The sequence below is a fragment of the Hyla sarda genome, chromosome 8, assembly GCF_029499605.1.
Source record: "Hyla sarda isolate aHylSar1 chromosome 8, aHylSar1.hap1, whole genome shotgun sequence".
NCBI lineage: Eukaryota > Metazoa > Chordata > Amphibia > Anura > Hylidae > Hyla > Hyla sarda.
In genome coordinates, this window is record NC_079196.1 from 120,984,471 (window position 1) to 121,005,100 (window position 20,630).

Consider the following 20,630-nt stretch of genomic DNA (forward strand, 5'->3'; position numbering starts at 1 on the left):
AATGTACTGGGTACATTCACACGGGCGGGTTTACAGTGAGTTTCTTGCTTCAAGTTTGCCGCAACTCAAACCCCTAGCGGGAAACTCACCATAAACCCCCGCCTGTGTGAATGTACCCTAAAAATACTACACTACACTACCACAAAATAAAGGGTAAAACACTACATATACACCCCCTTACACTGCCCCCCCCCCCCCCCCCCCCCCCCCAATAAAAATGAAAAATGTATTGTACGGCAGTGTTTCCAAAACGGAGCCTCCAGCTGTTGCAAAACAACAACTCCCAGCATTTCCGGACAGCCATCGACTGTCCAGGCATGCTGGGAGTTTAGCAACAGCTGGAGGCACCCTGTTTGGGAATCACTGGCATAGAATACCCCAATGTCCACCCCTGTGCAATCCCTAATTTAGTCCTCAAATGGCGCTCTCTCACTTCGGAGCCCTGTCAAATTTCAACAGTTTAGGGCCACATATGGGGTATTTCCGTACTCTGGAGCAATTGAGTTACAAATTTTGGGGACTTTTTCTCCTTTTACCCCTTATGAAAAGTAAAAGTTGGGGTCTACACCAGCCTGTTAGTGTAAAAAATTTACATTTTCACACGAACATGCTGGTGTTGCCCCATACTTTTTATTTTCACGAGGTAAAAGGAAGAAAAGACCCCCAAAATTTGTGGCACACTTTCTCCTGAGGCCTAAATTGGTGATTTGCACAGGGGTGGCTGATTTTACTGTGGTTCTGACATAAATGCAAAAAAATAAATACCCACGTGTGACCCCATTTTGGAACCTACACCCCTCACGGAACATAACAAGGGGTATAGTGAGCCTTAACACCCCACAGGTGGTTGACGAATTTTCGTTAAAGTTGGATGGGAAAATAAAAAAAAAACTTTTTAACTAAAATGCTGGTGTTACCCTAAATTTTTCATTTTCACAAGGGATAATAGTGGAAAAAAAAGCCCCCCAAAATTTGTAACCCCATTTCTTTTGAGTAAGACCATACCCCATATGTGGATTTAAAGTGCTCTGCAGGCGAACTACAATGCTCAGAAGAGAAAAAGCGTCCGGAATTGAAGGCCATGCGCGTTTACAAAGCCCCCATAGTGCCAGAACAATGGACCCCACATGTGACCCCATGCTGGAAACTACACCCCTCACATAATGTAATAAGGGGTGCAGTGAGCATTTACACCCCACAGGTGTCTGACAGATTTTTGGTACAGTGGTCCATGAAAAGGAAACATTTTATTTTTAATTTGCACAGCCCACTGTTCCAAAGATCTGTCAAATGCCAGTGGGGTGTGAATACTCACTGCACCCCTTATTAAATTCTGTGAGGGGTGTAGTTTCCAAAATGGGGTCACAAGTTGGGGGGGGGGGGGGGTCCGGAGGGCTTTGTTAATGCTTACGGCCCCCCGACTTCCATTCCAAACAATTTCTCTTTCCTAAAGCCCAATGACACTCCTTCTGTTCTGAGCATTGTAGTGCGGCAGCAGAGCACTTGACATTCACACATGGGGTATTTCCATACTCAAAAGAAATTGGGTTACAAATTTTGGGGGGCATTTTCTCCTATTACACCTTGTCAAAATGTTAAATTTGGGGAAAAAACTGCTTTTTTTTTTCCCATTTATACATCCGACTTTAACGAAAAGTCGTCAAACACCTATGGGGTGTAAATGCTCACTGGACCCCTTGTTACGTCCCTTGAGGGGGTGTAGTTTATCAAAATAGTATGCCATGTAGGTTTTTATTTTTTTGCTGTTCTGGCACCATAGGGGCTTCCTAAATGCGACATGCCCCCCAAAAACCATTTCGACAAAATTCACTCTCCAAAATCCAATTGTCGCTCCTTCCCTTCTGAGCCTTCTAGTGCACCCACGGAGCACTTTACATCCACATATGAGGTATTTCCTTTCTCGAGAGAAATGGGGTTATAAATTTTGGAGTGTTTTCTCTCCTTTTACCCCTTGTAAAAATAAAAAATAAATGGCTCTACAAGAACATGCGAGTGAAAAAAATGAAGATTAAAAATTGTCTCCTTCACTTTGCTGCTAACACTTAAAGGGTAAGCAAACTTTCTGAATGTCATTTTGAATACTTTGAGGGGTGCAGTTTGTATAGTGGGGTAATTTATGGGGTATTTCTAACAGGGAAATCATTCAGCAGGCATCCCGTGACAATTCCTGGGGGGGGGTCCTGAGATCAGCGATTCCGGGCTGATCGAGTCTCTGGTGACCCGATAGTCCGGGAAATAGGGATGATCGAAGTTGTCAAAGACCGCTCTGACCGTCCTGAAGGATAGGAGCGAGGTTGCAGTGGTGCCACCACCTCCTATTCCCTGCGGTTGGCCAATCAGGACTGACCGCCCGGACAGACCGGGGAAGATGGCAGCAGGTACCTTGTGCACGTGGGGACCGGCAGCAGGTACCATGGGCACCGGCGAGTGGAGCAGGGGAGGATTGGCAGGCAAGTAGAGTCAGCAGGAACGTCAGAGGCAGCAGTGAAGATCGATGTAAAGTGATCTTCACTGCTGCTTCTAGGAGTTTCAAAACTACAACTCCCAGCATGCCCAGACAGCCTTTGGCATTCCAGTGCACTGCTGTAGATTGTGATTTGCCATAGATTGTGATGGAGTGACTCAGCAGTTTTCCCTGCTCGAGCGCTCCGCCTCCATTACAATCTATAGGCTGACACTCGCACAACACCCCCCAACCATTGGTTACTGCGGGGGCTGGGGGGGGGGGGGGGGGTGCGCGAGTGTCAAGTGACATATTTAATCATCAGACATCGCAGCTCACGGCAGTCTCACTTGGGCTATCACAGGGAGAGGATCTCTCCCTGTGATAGCCCGAAGCTGCACGGAGCTCTCATGGCCTTTGTGGCCCCATTCCGAGAGCGGTATCGGGCCATAGAAGCTAATACTTTTACTGTTTTATTGTCACCCGCAAGCGCGCTCTTTCGCCACCGCTATCGGGATCCCTATGCCCCATAGCGGCGTTATCAGATTGTCACCCGCCAGCGCGATCGCTCGACAGGGCTATCGGGATCCCTATGCCCGATAGCGCTGACAACCGCTTGCCTCCCCGCCTGCTGCTCTGCTCCCTGTCCCCTGTTAACTCTCAGGGAACGGGGAACAGAAAGTAGAGCATCGGGCACAGCTAAAGTAGTACTGCGCATGCGCAGCACTACGCAAATAGCGTAGGTAGGTAGCGTAGCCGTAGATTAGTGTAGGTTGTAATTTAGCATAGTTTAGTATTAAAAGTGAAAGGGGGTTAGGCACCACAACTCCCAGCATGGGAGTTGTAGTTTAGGACAACAACTCCCAGCATGCCCAGACAGCTGAAGGCTGCGTGGTGAGGCTGGGAGTTGTAGTGCAGTGAAGGCACCACAACTCCCAGCATGCCCAGACAGCTGAAGGCTGCGTGGTGAGGCTGGGAGTTGTAGTGCAGTGAAGGCACCACAGCTCCCAGCATGCCCAGACAGCTGAAGGCTGCGTGGTGAGGCTGGGAGTTGTAGTGCAGTGAAGGCACCCCAACTCCCAGCATGCCCAGACAGCTGAAGGCTGTGTGGTGATGCTGGGAGTTGTAGTGCAGTGAAGGCACCACAACTTCCAGCATCACCACGCAGCCTTCAGCTGTCTGGGTATGCCTGGATTTATGGTCCCATCACTGCACTACAACTCCCAGCATGCCTTGGGCAGCCTTTAGCTGTCTGGGCATGCTGGGAGTTGTGGTCCCTTTGCTGTCTAATCTAAGCTAAACTACAACTCCCAGCATGCCTGGGCAGCCTTTAGCTATCTGGGCATGCTGGGAGTTGTAGTCCTAAACTACAACTCCCAGCATGCCTGGGCAGCCTTTAGCTATCTGGGCATGCTGGGAGTTGTAGTCCTAAACTACAACTCCCAGCATGCCTTGGGCAGCCTTTAGCTGTCTGGGCATGCTGGGAGTTGTAGTCTCTTCGCTGTCTAATCTAAGCTAAACTACAACTCTCAGCATGCCTGGGCAGCCTTTAGCTGTCTGGGCATGCTGGGAGTTGTAGTCCTTTTGCTGTCTAATCTAAGCTAAACTACAACTCTCAGCATGCCTGGGCAGCCTTTAGCTGTCTGGGCATGCTGGGAGTTGTAGTCCTTTTGCTGTCTAATCTAAGCTTAACTACAACTCCCAGCATGCCCTGGCAGCCTTTAGGTGTATTGGCATGCTGGGAGTTGTTGTCCTAAACTACAACTCCCATGCTGGGAGTTGTGGTGCCTAACCCCCTTTCACTTTTAATACTAAACTATGCTAAATTACAACCTACACTAATCTATGGCTATGCTACCTACCTACGCTATTTGCGTAGTGCAGCAGGCGGGGAGGCAAGCGGTTGTCAGCGCTATCGGGCATAGGGATCCCGATAGCGCTGTCGAGCGATCGCGCTGGCGGTGACAAGATGATAACGCCGCTATCGGGCATAGGGATCCCGATAGCGGTGGTGAACGAACGCGCTGGTGGGTGACAATAAAACAGTAAAAGTATTATCTTCTGTGGCCCGATACCGCTCTCGTAATCGGGCCACAAAGGCCATGAGAGCTCCGTGCAGCTTCGGGCTATCACTGGGAGAGATCCTCTCCCAGTGATAGCCCAAGTGAGACTGCCGTGAGCTGCAATGCCTGATGATTCAATATGTCACGTGACACTCGCACACTCCCCCCTCCCCAGCCCCCGCAGTAACCAATGGTTGGGGGGGGGTGTGCGAGTGTCAGCCTATAGATTGTAATGGAGGCGGAGCGCTCGAGCAGGGAAAACTGCTGAGTCACTCCATCACAATCTATGGCAGTGCACTGAGAGTTGTAGTCCTGTAACATCTGGAAGGGCACTGTTTGGAGACCACTATACAGTGGTCTCCAAACTGTAGCGCTCCAGATATCAATTGAAAGCATGACTAGACTGTCCAGGCATGCTGGGAGTTGTAGTTTGGCCACGTCTGCCCTCTTACCCCTTAAAGGTAAAGTTGGGGTCTACACCAGCATGTTAGCGTAATTTTTTTTACAAGAACATGCTGGTAAAAGGAAAAAAAGACACCCAAAATTTGTAACGCAATTTCTCCTGAGTACGGAAATACCCCATATGTGGGCGTAAAATGCTCTGCGGACGCACAACAAGGCTCAGGAGTGAGAGCGCACTATGTACATTTGAGGCCTAAACTGGTGATTTGCACAGGGGTGGCTGATTTTACAGTAGTTCTGACATAAACGCAAAGTAAATACCCACATGTGACCCCATTTTGGAAACTACACCCCTCACGTAACATAACAAGGGGCATAGTGAGCCTTAACACCCCACAGGTGTCTGACCAGTGGTCCGTAAAAATTAAAAATTAAATTTTTCATTTGCATATCCCACTATTACAAAGATCTGTCAAATGCCAGTGGGGTGTAAATGCTCACTGCACCCCTGGTTACGTTCCGTGAGGGGTGTAGTTTCCGAAACGGGGTCACATTTGGGGGGGGGGGGGGTTCACTGTACTGGCACCATGGGGGCTTTGTAAACGCACATGGCCCCAGACTTCTATTCCAACCAAATGCCCTCTAGTGCACCCACGGAGCACTTTACATCCACATATGAGGTATTTCCTTACTCGAAAGAAATTGGGTTACAAATTTTGGGGGGCTTTTTCTCCTTTTACCCCTTGTAAAAAAAAAGAATATGGGTCTAAAGGAACATGTAAGTGTAAAAAATGAAGATTTAGAATTTTTCCTCTGCTTTTCATGTGAAACACCTAAACGGTTAACAAACTTTCTGAATGTCATTTTGAATACGTTGAGGGGTGCAGTTTTCATAATGGGGTCCATTATGGGGTATTTCTAACATAAATACCCTCAAATTCACTTCAAAACTGAACTGGTCCCTGAAAAATTCAGATTTTGAAATTTACTTCTTGCTGCTATACTTTGAAGCCCTTTCATGTCTTCAAAAAGTAAAAACATATCAACTTTCTGATGTCAACATATAGTAGATATATATTGTATATGTGAATTAATATATCATTTATTTGGAATGTCTATTTTCCTTACGAGCAGAGAGCTTCAAATTCATAAAAATGCTACATTTTCAAAAAAAATTTAATTACATTTTGGAATTTTTCACCAAGAAATGATGCAAGCATCAACGAAAATTTACCACTAACATAAAGTAGAATATGTCACGAAAAAATATTCTCGGAATCAAATTCATAAGTACAAGCATCACAGAGTTATTAATGCTTAACCCCTTCCTGCTACATGATGTATGCATTCGTCATGAGCAGGCTCCCGCGATAGAACACGGGGTCACCCGCTGACCCCGCGTCATATCGCGTCGGTCCCGCGGTGATGACCGGTATTAACCCTTTAGATGCGGCGATCAAAGTTGATCGCCGCGTCTAAAGTGAAAGTAAACTGTGCCGGTTAACTCAGTGGAGCTGTTCGGAACCGCCGTGATTAAATCGCGGTGTCCCGAACAGCTTACAGGACAGCTGGAGGGTCCCTACCTGCCTCCTCACTGTCCGATCGCCGAATGACTGCTCCGTGCCTGAGATCCAGGCAGGAGCAGTCGAGCGGCGATAAAACTGATAAATGCCCGGCTATTGCCAGGCAGTAATCAGTGTAGAAGATCTGTGTGAGCAGTGTTATAGCCCCCTATGGGAGCTATAGCATTGCAAAAAATTGTGAAAATAAAGTATTAATAAAGATCATTTAACCCCTTCCCTAATTAAAGTCAGAATCGCCCCCCTTTTCCCAATAAAAAAAAAAAAAGTGTAAATAAAAATAAACATATGTGGTATCACTGCATGCGTAAATGTCCGAACTATAAAAATATATCATTAATTAAACTGCACAGTCTATGGCGTACACGTAAAAAAAAATCCAAAGTCCAAAATAGCGTATTTTTGGTCACTTTTTATACCATTAAAAAGTGCTCAAAAAGTCCAATCAAAACAAAAATGATACCGATATAAAAACGGCACAAAAAATTTGCCCTCATACATCCCCATATGCGGAAGTATACAAAAGTTATAGGGGTCAGAAGATGACATTTTTAAACGTATACATTTTCCTGCATGTAGTTATGATTTTTTCCAGAAGTACGACAAAATCAAACCTATATAGGTAGGGTATTATTTTAACCGTATGGACCTACAGAATAAAGAGAATGTGTCATTAGTACAGAAAAATGCACTGTGTAGAAACAGAAACCCCCAAAAGTTACAAAATGGCATTTTTTCTTCAATTTTGTCGCACAATGATTTTAAATTTTTTTTTTTTTGTTTTGTCGTGGATTTTTGGGTAAATAAATTGGTGGCGCAAAAAATAAGCCATAATATGGATTTTTAGCTGCAAAATTGAAAGCGGCATGATTTTTAGAAGGTTTTGAGGAAAAAATGAAAATGCAAAAACGGAAAATACCCTGCGTCATTAAGGGGTTAAAGTGACAGTGGTCAGAATTGCAAAAAATGCTCTGATCCTTAAGGTCAAAATGGGCTTGGTCCCCAAGGGGTTAATCTCCTAGAATTCTATGGCAGTCTCCCATCTGTAATCTGGTGCTTGTGATGCTTATTAATTGGATCAAACAAAGAGCCAAGGGCAGCATTATATCAGCAGGCGAAGAGCAGAAAATTGTTAGAGATTCCCATCTCATGCATATTCAGCAGTCTAGTACAGGGCACATTCTAAGCCTCCAGTACACTTACTAGTTTAACATTTGCAGTGTTCTTTATGTGCCAACAATTTACTGAAACAGAAAGTCTTTTCCCTGTGGTTTAGATAAAAGGAGAGTGCGTCACCCTATTTTGCTTGGATCTGTTTCTGATTCGTGCACCCAGCTTTTCCATGTGTAGATTTACTACCTGTAATGGTTATTTCTCTGATTATGACTACATGGCTGTCTGACCCAGTATGCTTCTTTATAGTTTACATTGTTAGATGTTTACTATTATTACACTCCTTGAGGGAGATTTATCAAAACCTGTCCAGAGGAAAGGTTGCTGAATTTAAAGGAGTACTCCGGTGGAAAAAATATTTTTTTCAAATCTACCTGTGCCAGAAAGTTAAACAGATTTGTAAATTACTTCTATTAAAAAAGCTTAAATGAATAGTCCAGTGCTGAAAAACTTATCCCCTATCCTAAGGATAGGGGATAAGTTTCAGATCGCGGTGGGGTCCGACTGCTGGGGCCCCCCCCGCGAACTCCTGTACGGGGCTCCGGCTTGCTGGCCAGATAGCGGGTGGCCGACACGCCCCCTCAATACAGCACTATGGCAGAGCCGGAGATTGCCGAAGGCACCGCTCCGGCTCTGCCACAGACTTGTTTTGAGGGTGCGTGTCAGATGCAGCTTCGTGCGGTGGTCAACACTCTGTCCCCCCCCCCCTTCCCGCGGGCAGGGGATACGTTTTCCGGCACTGGACTACTCCTTTAATCCTTCCAGTACTTATCAGCTGCTGTATGTTCTGCAGGAAGTTGAGTTGTTCATTTCAGTCTGACCACAGTGCTCTCTGCGGACACATCTCTCCATGTCAGGAACAGGAGAGGTTTGCTATGGGGAATTGCTCCTACTCTGGACAGTTTCTGACATGGACAGAGGTGTCACCAGAGAGCACTGTGGTCAGACTGAAATGAACAACTCAACTTCCTCTGTTTTAGCCTTTGTGTCCTTGACAAACGTCGGAAAGGCTAACTATGCTATTTTAATCAGCAGTGTGCCGAACCATACCTATGAGACACATCTAAGAGATATATGTACACTAGGGAAGCATCTCCTCGGGGACTGCTGGAAAGAGATGGGAGCATCCACAGCATGCCGTACATAAACAAAAGGAGAATATATGCTACCCTATATACTACAATAGTGCAGTAGCACAATATTGGCCACACACTGTGTTTTTAATATGTCATCATTATTTGGGTTACACACTCTACTGAGTATTATAAAGAAAAATCACTGTTATTATTTAAAGTGGGGGTATCTTAGATAGGGGGTATTATCTGAGGGTTTTCCCTCAGTTTGTGTTTTGTTATTAGTCACCCCGAAGCCTCCGGGAGATTGTTTATTGCTGCACATGCTGTGGTAGGAACACCAGATTTTGTTGCCCTGTACAAGCCTGAAGCAGATAGTCTGGGTTTCACATAGTAAACAATCAAATCCCATTAACATATGAAATGTAAGCTGGGGTTCAAAACCTATTTCCACAGTGATGCTGACATCCACATTTCTATATAGGAGAGATTTTACATGAGCAAATTACTGATGTACAGCTACCCTAGCATGGTGCTAAGCTTGCATAGTGCACTATACATTATTATGTAATTGGCACCTTATGTATACTTTGTCTATGTGCGATTATAAAACTTACCCACTACTCCAGGGCTCAAGTCCTGCAGGAATGCATGGGAACAGAGTCCCTGCACTTTTTCCACAGCAGATACATTGTTCCCATTAGCAGAAGTCCTGCAGGACCAGGCCTTGAGTGGAAATCTTGGGTGAGTTCCCTCACTTTTTTTCCCCAGGGCTTCACCCCTGCGCTACCCCCTCATGAATAATAGGTGTGTGAGTAGTTGTTCATCAGTATTTTGCACCTCTGTTACCTCCCACATGTAGCATTGAGGCTGGTGTACATCATAGTGGGAATAGGTTTGAAACCTGCCTTTACACCAGTAACTAGTAAGGAATGGTTAAACGCCCCCTGTTTTTACTGTAAAGGAGATCTGCAGTGCTCTGAACTTTATCCCATATCCGAAGGATAGGGGATAAGTTTTAGATCTCGGGGGGTCCAAGCACTGGGGCCCCCCGCGATCTCCTGTGCGGGGCAGCGGCAATGTACAGGAAAGGGGGCGTTCCTTTCCCGCATGACGCATCAGACATATCCATGTATCTCTATGTTTTTATTTTTATTGCATTCACTATGTGGTAGCAATGATGTTATTCTGTGGGTCGGTACGATTATGGTGATACCCAATTTATATAGCTTTTTTTGTTATTTTTTCTTTTCACAATAAAATCCTTTCCACTCCCCCCCCCCCCTTTTTTAGGTTGCAATGTTCTGACAGCCATAACTGTTTTATTTTTCGTCCAATGCATTGTGTGAGGGCTTATTTGTTGCTGAACAATCTGTATTTTTTATCGGTACTATTTTTTTTACTTAATTTTTTTATGGCGTTCACCATGCGGGAAAAATAACATTACCGTTTTATTGTACAAGTTATTACTAACGTGGCAGTACCTATTATGTATACAGTTTTTTTTTTTTTTTTTTGGGGGGGGGGGGAGGGGTTGATAATACAGGGTTTTATTGGACATTTATTTAGTTTATTTTTTTCACTTTATAGAAAAACATATTGGGGAACATGTGGAGCCTTCTTGGAGCCTTTTTTTTTTGCATGCGACTTTTGTGGGCAAGCAAAAAGTTACAAACTTAATTACCTAAGCAAATTTCAGTTTTCACTTTGCAGTGGTCATATATTTATGATGTGCAAAAGTCGCACCAAGGCAAAAAAAAGACTCAAACACCTTGCAAAAAGTTGTTACATCTAAGGTACCTGGACCCTGTTTTTTTCTTGGAGTATGTATAGAATCGTTTAGCCCTCTATGCCTTTCTGTACAGCTAAAATATGTATACAAATATGTACCAGCCTAGCAGAGGTCAAAAGACACACGTTTTGTTTTTGTAAGATGAATGGGAACCTATGGAGACATTTGACATATGTACTGGAAGGTTTCTAAGCATATACTCCAAGGGGGAGATTTATTACAACCTGTGCAGAAGAGTGGTGCAGTATCCCAAAGCAACAAATCAGCCTGCTTCTTTTATTGTTAAAGAAGCCTGTGGAAAATGAAAGAAGCAACGGCACCACTCTTCCTCTGCACAGGTTTTGATCAATCTCCCCACAGATGAATACTGTACACCAGTGTAAATGTACCAGAACTGGAGAGCAAACACCATTTTTATTTTCCCTGCAACCTCATAACTCATATTCTATTTAAATATTTTTTATTTCCTTAGATGATGCTGATGGTGGCGATAAGCAGAAAAAGCAGTCGGGGAACCCCCATGTTGAGCTGCGTAAGTAGAAAGTTGACTGTGGATTTCCTTATCAAGCAGATGAGCATTTAAAGGAGCATTATCGTGCAGGACAATTTATCCCCGATCTAAAGGAAAGGGGATAGCCCCGTGATCTCCGGCTCTCCCTAAAAACGGAGCGTGTCGTCGAAGCGGCGGCTAACATGCCCCCTCCATGTATCTGTATGGTAGAGCCGGAGATACCCAAATGCTGTATCTCAAGCTCTCCCATAGAGATAAATGGAAGAGGCATGTCTGCCACTGCTTGGTGTGGGGTTCGACACGCTCCCCTCCAGGGGAGAGCCGGTGTGCCATGCAGGAGATCCTGGGGTGGGTCCACCATCTCATACCCCTACCCCACGATCTAAAACTTATCCTCTAACCTTTGGATAGGGTATACATTTTCCTGCACAATAGTACTCCTTTAAATCTTGAACTGATGTAGTTGACTATATACAATACACGCATTCTTTACCACATTTTTAAATGACAGATTGAATATGTCACTATACCCCATATGAGTGATGCCTGTATCTTGTTCTGTCAACTCTTCTACATTAGCTGGATTATGTAAGAGTTACAGTCATCTCATAGGATGATGATAATAAGAAAAGGCTGTAAATGCACACCTGAATGTTGGACTTTTTCCCCCCAATTATAACCAGGAACGCCATGTCAGGTTTTGAAGTATTTTGACATTATGGATCTTATTGCCATGTTTTGTATTGTAATGTAGTAGATTGGCTGCCTTTACAGTATAGCTCTAATTGCCGCCGCATTCAAGCTGAAGTATTATCTATGTAGGAATTTTCTGTATTACCTACAATTTTGCATTCTTAAGGCAGGCAGATTTGACAATTCTGGAGTCATACTGTGGCTTTTTCTGTCATTCACAAGATTTAAAAAGGACTGCTTAGTACACATGATTGATCTGAAGCATTTTAGATGAGAGCATTTTCTTTTGGAAGTGTTCATGCAGTCAGTACATATTGTCAATTATTTATAATGTGCAAACATATTCTGCAGCACTGGAGGCTTGTGGCCAATTATATGTGATAAACAAGAAGAGAAGGTAAGCAACTTTTACTCTGAACAGTTTTCAGCCTGTAGGAATCAATAACTTTCATTAATAACTACTATGACAGTTTCTGGGAACCTGCAATTGAAGGTACCAAGTTAGTTCTTCTACTACTCAGCAAAAATATGAAACAACCTTCCAAAAATGTATATTTTATATATGTTTTTTTCTTTCTTGTTAAAATAAAATATATTTAATACTTTAAGAACAAAGAGAAGTTTACAAGTTTGCACAACATTGATGTAACCAAAAGAATGCAACAACCATTAGCAGGATGGCATACATAAGAGGCAATTTAAAAATAATGTGGGATGCCAAGGGGGTATTACACGATAAGACATGCCAAGACTTAGGAGGAAACGGCCAAGATCTTGTATGCAGACGCAAGGGTAGGGTAGGGATAGGGTAAGGAGAGAGGTAAGGCGATGGGGAGGAAAGGAAGGGATGAGGGGATATACAGCGGAGGTTAGGGACAATAGGGGTCACCCAAGGATATTGGTAGAGGAGGCTACACATAATAGTCGGCCTAGCATTGAACCAGGGAGAACCAAGTATCTAGAAAAGCCTCATGAGTGCTGGAATGCCAGCTAACAAGTTCCTTCATCCATTGTAATTCAGTTACCCTATTTTGCCATTGAGGGCTATCATAAGGGGTAGGAGACAACCAGTATAAGTGAATCATTTGCCTAGCCACTGGCAGAAGGTGTGTTAGCACGCAGGAGGAACTAGGGAAGAAAGATAAGGAAGTGCTTCAAGGAGCAGGAAGTGTAAAGTGAATTTGGGTGTGCATAACTCTTCAGATGATCTCTATGATCATAGATTGAAATCTGCCAGTTTGCCAAAAAGATCAATATGGACATCAGGAAATGGAAAGCTTGTTTGGGATTAGTGATGAATAGCAGTAAATTGTCAGCAAGGTAGGTCATTCACCACCCTTATTACAATACTTAAAGGGGAACTGTGACTAATGCCCAAAAAATTAATTCACACCTATCTATAAACCCACATAGCTCAGGAACGGAAGAACGTATCAAGAAACTGTATAAAGGTGTGTGGGATTAGGGCACCCTGTTATATAATGAATTATCAATTTATTTTATTTTTTTGAATTGGCCACATGCCCTCTTCAAAGAGAAGCTGAAGACACCATTGGATAGCTTTTAGGGTTTAAAAGAAGACTGTACCTTTTCTGGAGCTGATGGTGTTTGCCAAACGTTTCAAATCTCCTTTTTGTTTCTTAGCCAAGTGTTAAGGAGACAGAGCCGAGCTGCTTAAGTACTACAGCTTGGCACACCTCCTTGCATGCCATCACCTCCCAGACTGATGTGTGGAGTCCTGTACATGAGTCAAGGAGGGCTGGGATGGAAGCTAAAGCAGAGACATATGCCAAGCTGTTCCTCCTTCAAATTTGGCTGAGAAAAAAAAAAGAGATTTTAAAACTTTAGTAACCACAATCATCTCCAGGAAAGGTATAGTTTAAAGTTATACAATAACAGTTAGCCAATGATGTTGACAGTCTCTGCAAGCCAGTGGTTCCCAACCTTTTTCGGCTCGGGCCACCCCTCGAAAAAAAAAATACATTAGGTTGCAGCCCCCCCTCCATATCACAATCTCCCCACCATGTCACATTCTCCCCCCCAAGTAGGCAGATTACCCCCTCAGTAAGACCTGTGGAAAAAGAAAAAAGGGGAGAGGGCTGCGCCTTGTGTATTACCCAGGGTATCTGTGTTCCAATCAGGGACTAGGCGAGCCGCGAATCTATAAGATGGCTGCTCACTAGAAGTGTGTAGAAATAGGCATATCACCCCTTAGGGTTACTCAGCATGTGGAAGCGAACTGCACGGCCCAGGGTCCAACAGTAGAAGATGAAATCTTCTCCTGTACGATCAAGAAGAATTGAAAAGAGAAAAAATCAGAACCCTGTCTAAGTGCTGTTCGCAGATCCAGGTTAATGAAACACGAATATGTATGGAAAGTAAAGTGCCCGGAGGCACTACGTTTATTAATAGAGCTTCCAATGATGCCTTGCCAATCTGAGGAAGGAGGAAATACCCTCCAAAACGCGTCATTGGAAGCTCTGTTAATAAATGTAGTGCCTCCGGGTACTTTACTTTCCATACATATTCGTGTTTCATTAACCTTGATCTGCGAACAGCGCCTAGACAAGGTTCAGTTTTTTCTCTCATCATTTTTTCTTACCCCCTCAGTAGGCAGATAGTACTCCCAGATTACCCCCCCAGTAGGCAGGTAGTACCCCCAGATTAGACCCCTCCCAGTAGGCAGGCAGTACCCACAGATTTGCCCCCCCCCCCCCCCCCCGATAACTGGTTAAAACGTGTATTAGAACAATCCCATAGACTATAATGGGATTTACTAACGTACGTTAGGGCTTTTCTAATGGCCATTTTACCCCGCGATCGCCCGCAATTTTATAACTGGTGTTATATAATGGGTCCTTTTCATATTGTGAAAGGAGCCTAAGCCCCTTGGGCATGGAGTTCATGTATGTCTTGTTCACCATGCTGCAGCTCCCTTTCAGTGTCTTAACAATCTTCATGTATCCTAGGCCAATCTTCCTATAGCATAGGCCATGTAGAGCATCTGTTTTATTTATTTATTTATTTTTATTATTGTCTTTTATTTATTTTTTTTATCCTCAGAGTTCTTTGCCATGAGAGCGATAATCCCAAATTCACACTTGAGACTTTGTAACAAACACTAACGAGTCACATGACACTGGGAGGGAAGTGACTAATTATACTCAATTTGACCATTTTCACTTAGGGCTGTACTCATTTTTGTTGATAAAGTTTATACATTAATGGCTGTGTCTGTGTAATTTTACGGTCCCCCTCAAATTAACTCAACTTTTACATTGTAGCAGAGTGTCATTTCTTTAGTGTTGTCAAAAATATAATATTTACAAAAATATCAAGAGTGTACTCATTTATATGAGATACTGTATGACTGAAAAGTACTTGGGGTTACTGGTGGACTGTGAGATCAACTTGACCTATGCCAGACAGCGGCTTCTAAGGCTAATAAAGTTATGGGATGTATCAAGAGAGGGATAGAGGCTTGTGACAGGGACATAGTTCTGCCTCTGTATAAATCACTTGTCAGACCACATATAGAGTATTGTGTGTCCAATTTTAGGGACGTCTATTTAAGAATGACTTGGTTGAACTGAAAAGGTTGCAGAGTAGTGCGACCAAATTAATTAATCATATGGGAGGATTACAGTACCAAAACAGGTTATCAAGCTTGGGGTTATTTAGTTTGGAGAAAAGACGTCTTAGGGGCAATTTGATCTAGTGATCTTTTTATACCTAGGCCGGTAACCATGACAAGGGACATCCTCTACGTCTAGAGGAAAGAAGGTTTCACCATATTCACAGAGGGATTCTTCTAATGTGGCAGAGAGTTCTATAGTCTTATCACTCTTACAGTAATGTCTGACTCGGTAAACAAGTTCAAGGGGGGCCCTGGATGTTACAGGTTATGGATACTGGATTTATGTGGATAGAAACTAACTCAGGGATTTATTCTGATTGACATATTGGAGTCAGGAAGGAATTTTTCCTGTCATGAGGCAATTGGCATATGCCTCATGGGGGTTTTGCCTTCCTCTGGATTAAAACAGTAGGGTTTTAGGTTGAACTTGGACTATTGTCTTTTTTCAACCTCACAAACAATGTAACTATATAATGTTCTGAGTAGCTAATATAAATCCTAGTTTTATAGCTTATATGTGCCCATTTGCAGACGTTTTTAGAAGGCCAAAGAAGCTGACACTTTGGCATTCCCCTGTACAAGGAGGTCAAAGTTGCACAATACAGAAAATAGGCAACCACTGAGTAACAGTCCCTCTAATGCTCACCTACATATTATTAGTCAGGAGGTTTCTGCTAGTCAGGGACAACCACTATGTTTTGCATCACATGACCTAATAACAAAAAAAACCACCCTGGCAAATGGGGATGAGTAAGGGTTAATTTATCTATGCAGCTATGACCTGCTGGCTGCAGCATGAGAAAAACGGGGAAAAGACATGAAAAAGTGGTGACAGGAGCTGGGCCTGCAGAGCCTCCTTATATAGTCCTCATGGGAGAGGGTGAGAGAGGGCAGCTGGGGATAAATGGTGGGAACCTTCATATAGTATGGAGCCTTGCCTAAAGGACAGTGAGAGGCAGGCAATGGGGGTGCCAAGCAAACGCGCACAGCCTCTGGGTTGGATAAACTGTAAGTGTTGGACCAAATGTAGCCTCCTGCGCCCTGGGGAAAGAATCAGTTTTTTTTTTTTTGTTTTTTTTTGTTCTTATGTTGCGTGATCTGGGCTGTAATTTTAACAACCAGACTGGCAGAACTGGCCAGTACAAGGAACACATCTGGACATGTGACTGGGATTGTATGTGCAAACCTGTGCCGCTGTGCATATCCATTTGTAGCCCCAAAAAAATGGCCTGTAGGACATCTTTTATAAACAGGTCAATTTAAGCTAGAGGTTATTTCTCAACCAAGCAGCAGCAGTAGCTGTGTCATTAGCAGAAGGGAGAACTGTTATACCCATTACTTGGTATCTGCCTCCAACTTTATAACAGAGAGATGATTTTATTGGTTTACTGACCCCTGAGAGAAATTAAGGACTGCTGGTTCTGACCCAGTGCCTAGTTTGAAAACTGCAAGATTTTAGGTTTTTCTTGTGTGGACCTCTGACGCTGCTTGTGCCATTCTATGAGCAGAGCCAAGCGGTGAGGAGTAGAAACAAATGTGCACAATGCTCTGCACAGCAGTGCTGTCTGTCTGTTTTAGTGATCAGTAGGGGTCTCACAAGAGTATTCCCATCTGGTGTATTTAGAGGATGTCAACAGAATATGCCATAAATATGTGACAGAGACAGATACCACGTCTGGACCCACAGGACAGTGGAGAGGCTGTGTCCATTGTTAGTCTGTCTTTAACTGATAGACCCAAAAAAAGGAAGGTATATGCAATTGTGACTACCGCCTATAGTACAAATGTGCAACATTTGGGAATCAGTTAGTAAGGCCATTTTGGAATACCACTGTGTGTGAAATTCTGGTTGCCTGTACCTGCCTTTGGTGAAATGTACTTTATTCATTGGTCTACAGATCTGATTGAAGTCAGTGTGTACAATATAAATAACCATATAGTACTTTCCTACTCTTACAGGAGACTGTAAGATTGCCCTCATTTTGCCAAAAGCAACAAATTTGTTCAGCATATTTTCACACTGCGGAACTGTAGCTGAATCTCCGCTCGTGGAATTCAGCGAGCGGAGATTAAGCTTGGCAACCTGCGGCTGCGGTAGGACCGCGACCATTGCTGGCTATGCAGTGCTCGCAGACTTCCACGCAGAGAATGAACATGTTCTTTTCTTTGCACGGAACAATTTCAGCAGTGGAATTGTCCGTCGCTGAAATTCCGCAGTGTGAATGGGTCTCGCAGAAGACCCATTCAAAGGGAGGTTAATGTTCACTGTGCAGAATTTTACTTGTGGAATTCCGCGGGTATTATGCAGTGTGCTATGTATAAATAGCATAAGCTGTATGGTAAGTGCATGTAGTTACTTGTAATATTAAAGTAAATACATTTTTAATTTTTAATTGTGCCTTTTTCTTACAGAGTTTTCAGATGCTAATGCAAAGTTTTACTGTCGTATTTATTATGCTGGAGAGTTTCACAGAATGCGCAAGGTAATTTTGGGAAGTAATGAAGAAGACTTTATTCGCTCCCTAGCGCACTGTGTGCCATGGCAAGCTCGAGGTGGAAAATCTGGTGCTGCATTTTATGCAACAGAAGGTGAGTATCTCAGCATGAATGACTAAGTTGGCGTATTATTTATTCTTAATTTTATGGAGCATTTTATCTTCCTTCATGTAACATTTAATGATTGTTAATGTTATAGGAAAGTTAGCAGTAATGAGCTTTCCAGACCTCCTCCTGAAATTAGGTGCTATTGGATATGATTGAATTTACATTACTTACAGATTTATCCAAATTGCACTGAGCAGCAATTATTTCATTTAATCTGGATACAATAATTCCTCATTCAGAATGTACCTATTACCTGTAAAACAGGGTATGACACTGTGAGGTCTTCTAGGACTGTATCCAATGACACTGAACTTTCTGGAGGCAATATCTATGTGGACTGGCCTTTTTCTTCTCCTGGCATCCAAGTACACCATTCTGAGTATTGTCAACTAACCCACAAATGATGACACAGTTATTCACTGTCTGCTACTCAGTGAGTGTGCACAGTGAGGTTCTAGGTCTTTATGGATAAAACTAGCATCCACAGTGTTACAGTCTTAAATGGTTGCTGTCAGATCCCAAAAAATTTATATGTTGTTACGGATGAAAATTAAAGACCTTTTGTAATATGGTTGTTTAAAAAATGTTTGAATATTTAATCAAGAAAACAGCCCCCCACCATCCCACCACTAGGCTACATGAGCAGACACACCAATAACCTCCCACCTCCACAAGGGAGGGACATGCCCCCTTCCCCTGATAGGATTTCTAACACTGTGAGCCAATGAAAAGATGTATTTTTTTTTATAATAAATATAGGTGACAGAAGCATAAATGAGATGTACATGGTCAGGATTAGGTACTAAGTAACATGAATTTTATTTTTATTTGTTAGGGGGATCTGACTGGTACGCTTTAAAGATCACAGCCTTGTTACAATTTAGAGCACAGTAGTAAGATTTTTAACAGTGCACTCCAACACTACACTCTGTAATAGCTGTTTGATTGCTTTAGCGACAGATCTAAACAGAAGACATTCTAGCTGAGCTTGTTAATGTATGAACAGGTTTACTGAATGGCATGTTAAATAGTATAACATTCTTAAAGCTAAACTATGCCAGTTTTGTGCCATGCATTTTATGTACATTTTTAGCACATCCTTGCAGTGTTCCTTCCAAGTAGATTTGTGAAACTGTGAGTTATGACATTATCAACTGAAAAAGAGATTCATATGTGGTACCTGGTGCATTTCTTAACCCCTTAACTACCATGAACGTAAATGTACGTCCTGGTCTGGTGGTACTTTGCGCACCAGGACATATCTTTAAGTCCTGTATCTTACCGTGAGCATCGGAGTGGTGCTCGCGTCATACACGGCTGATAGCAACCGGGGACCCGCTGGTAATGGTCGACATCCGCCATCGCGAGGATGTCCGACATTAACCCCTCAGATGCCGTGATCTGCGGCAATGCGCTGCTGCTGCGGTGATCCGATCATCTGTAATGGCGGACTGAGGTCCTGCCTCCGTCCGTCTCCCGGCGTCTCATGCTCTGGTCTGAGATCGAGCAGACCAGAGCAGGAGATAGCCGATAATACTGATCAGTGCTATGTCCTATGCATAGCACTGAACAGTATTAGCAATCAAATGATTGCTATAGATATTCTACTATGGGGACATAAAAAGTGTAAAAAAAAAAAATAAAAAGTTGAAAAATTTAAAAATAAAAAGTAGAAAAAAAAAAGTGAAAAATCCCCTCCCCCCGATTAAAAATGAAAATTGTCAGTTTTTCCCATTTTACCTCAAAAAAGTGTTGGAAAAAAAGTTTTTTTTATAAACATTTTTGGTATCGCCGTGTGCATAAATGTCCGAACCATCAAAATATAATGGGCGTGAACGGTGTAAACGTAAAAAAATAAAGTGCAAAAATGCTGCTTTTTTTGTCACATTTTATTCCCCAAAAAATTGATGAAAAATGATATAAAAGTTTTATATACATAAAAAGTGAAAAGTACAGATGATGGTGCAAAAAATGAGCCCTCATACAGCCCTATATACGGAAAAATGAAAAAGTAATAGGTGGTCAAAATAGGGCGATTTTAGATTACTGATTTTGTACAAAAAGTTTGATTTTTTTTTAAGCGGTACAAAAATATAAAAGTATCTAGCCATGGGTATCATTTTAATCATATTGACCCACAGTATAAAGAACACGTCATTTTCTACCATAAATTGTACAGTGTGAAAACGAAACCCTCCAAAATGTGCAAAATTGTGGTTTTCATTAAAATTTCCTCCCTAAAAATTTTTTGGGGGTTTCGCCGTACATTTTATGGTAAAATGAGAGGCTTCATTACAAAGTACAATTGGTCACGCAAAAAACAAGCCCTTATATGGGTCTGTAGATGGAAATATAACAGAGTTATGGATTTTAGAAGGCGAGGAGGAAAAAACGAAAATGCATAATTAAAATTGGTCTGGTCCTTAAGGTTAAAATGGGCTTGGTCCTTAACCCTTTCCCGACCCATGACATACGTGTACGTCATGGGTCGGCTCCCATTCTACAAGGCGGGGCCACGGCCGGGACACGTGGCTATTAACCCTTTAGACGCGGCGTTCAAAGTTGACCGCCGCGTCTAAAGTGAAAGTTAACTAATGCCGGTTATCTCAGGGAGCTGTTGGAGATCGCCGCGGCGAAA

General features: G+C 43.0%; 1 protein-coding gene across 8 annotated transcripts in view; it reads left to right on the forward strand.

Moving 5' to 3' along the window:
* The window catches only part of PIKFYVE (phosphoinositide kinase, FYVE-type zinc finger containing), a 301,144-nt gene that overhangs the window by 217,931 nt on the left and 62,583 nt on the right, over nucleotides 1-20,630 (forward strand). For all 8 annotated transcript variants that reach the window (XR_008847336.1, XM_056536875.1, XM_056536878.1 and 5 more), the window contains 2 exons: nucleotides 11,020-11,079; nucleotides 17,801-17,977. Coding sequence is in view for 7 of the 8 variants with exons in the window: in XM_056536875.1 (XP_056392850.1) it covers nucleotides 11,020-11,079; nucleotides 17,801-17,977 (237 nt within the window). In the remaining variant the exon portion in view is untranslated. The remainder of the gene's footprint in view (nucleotides 1-11,019; nucleotides 11,080-17,800; nucleotides 17,978-20,630) is intronic.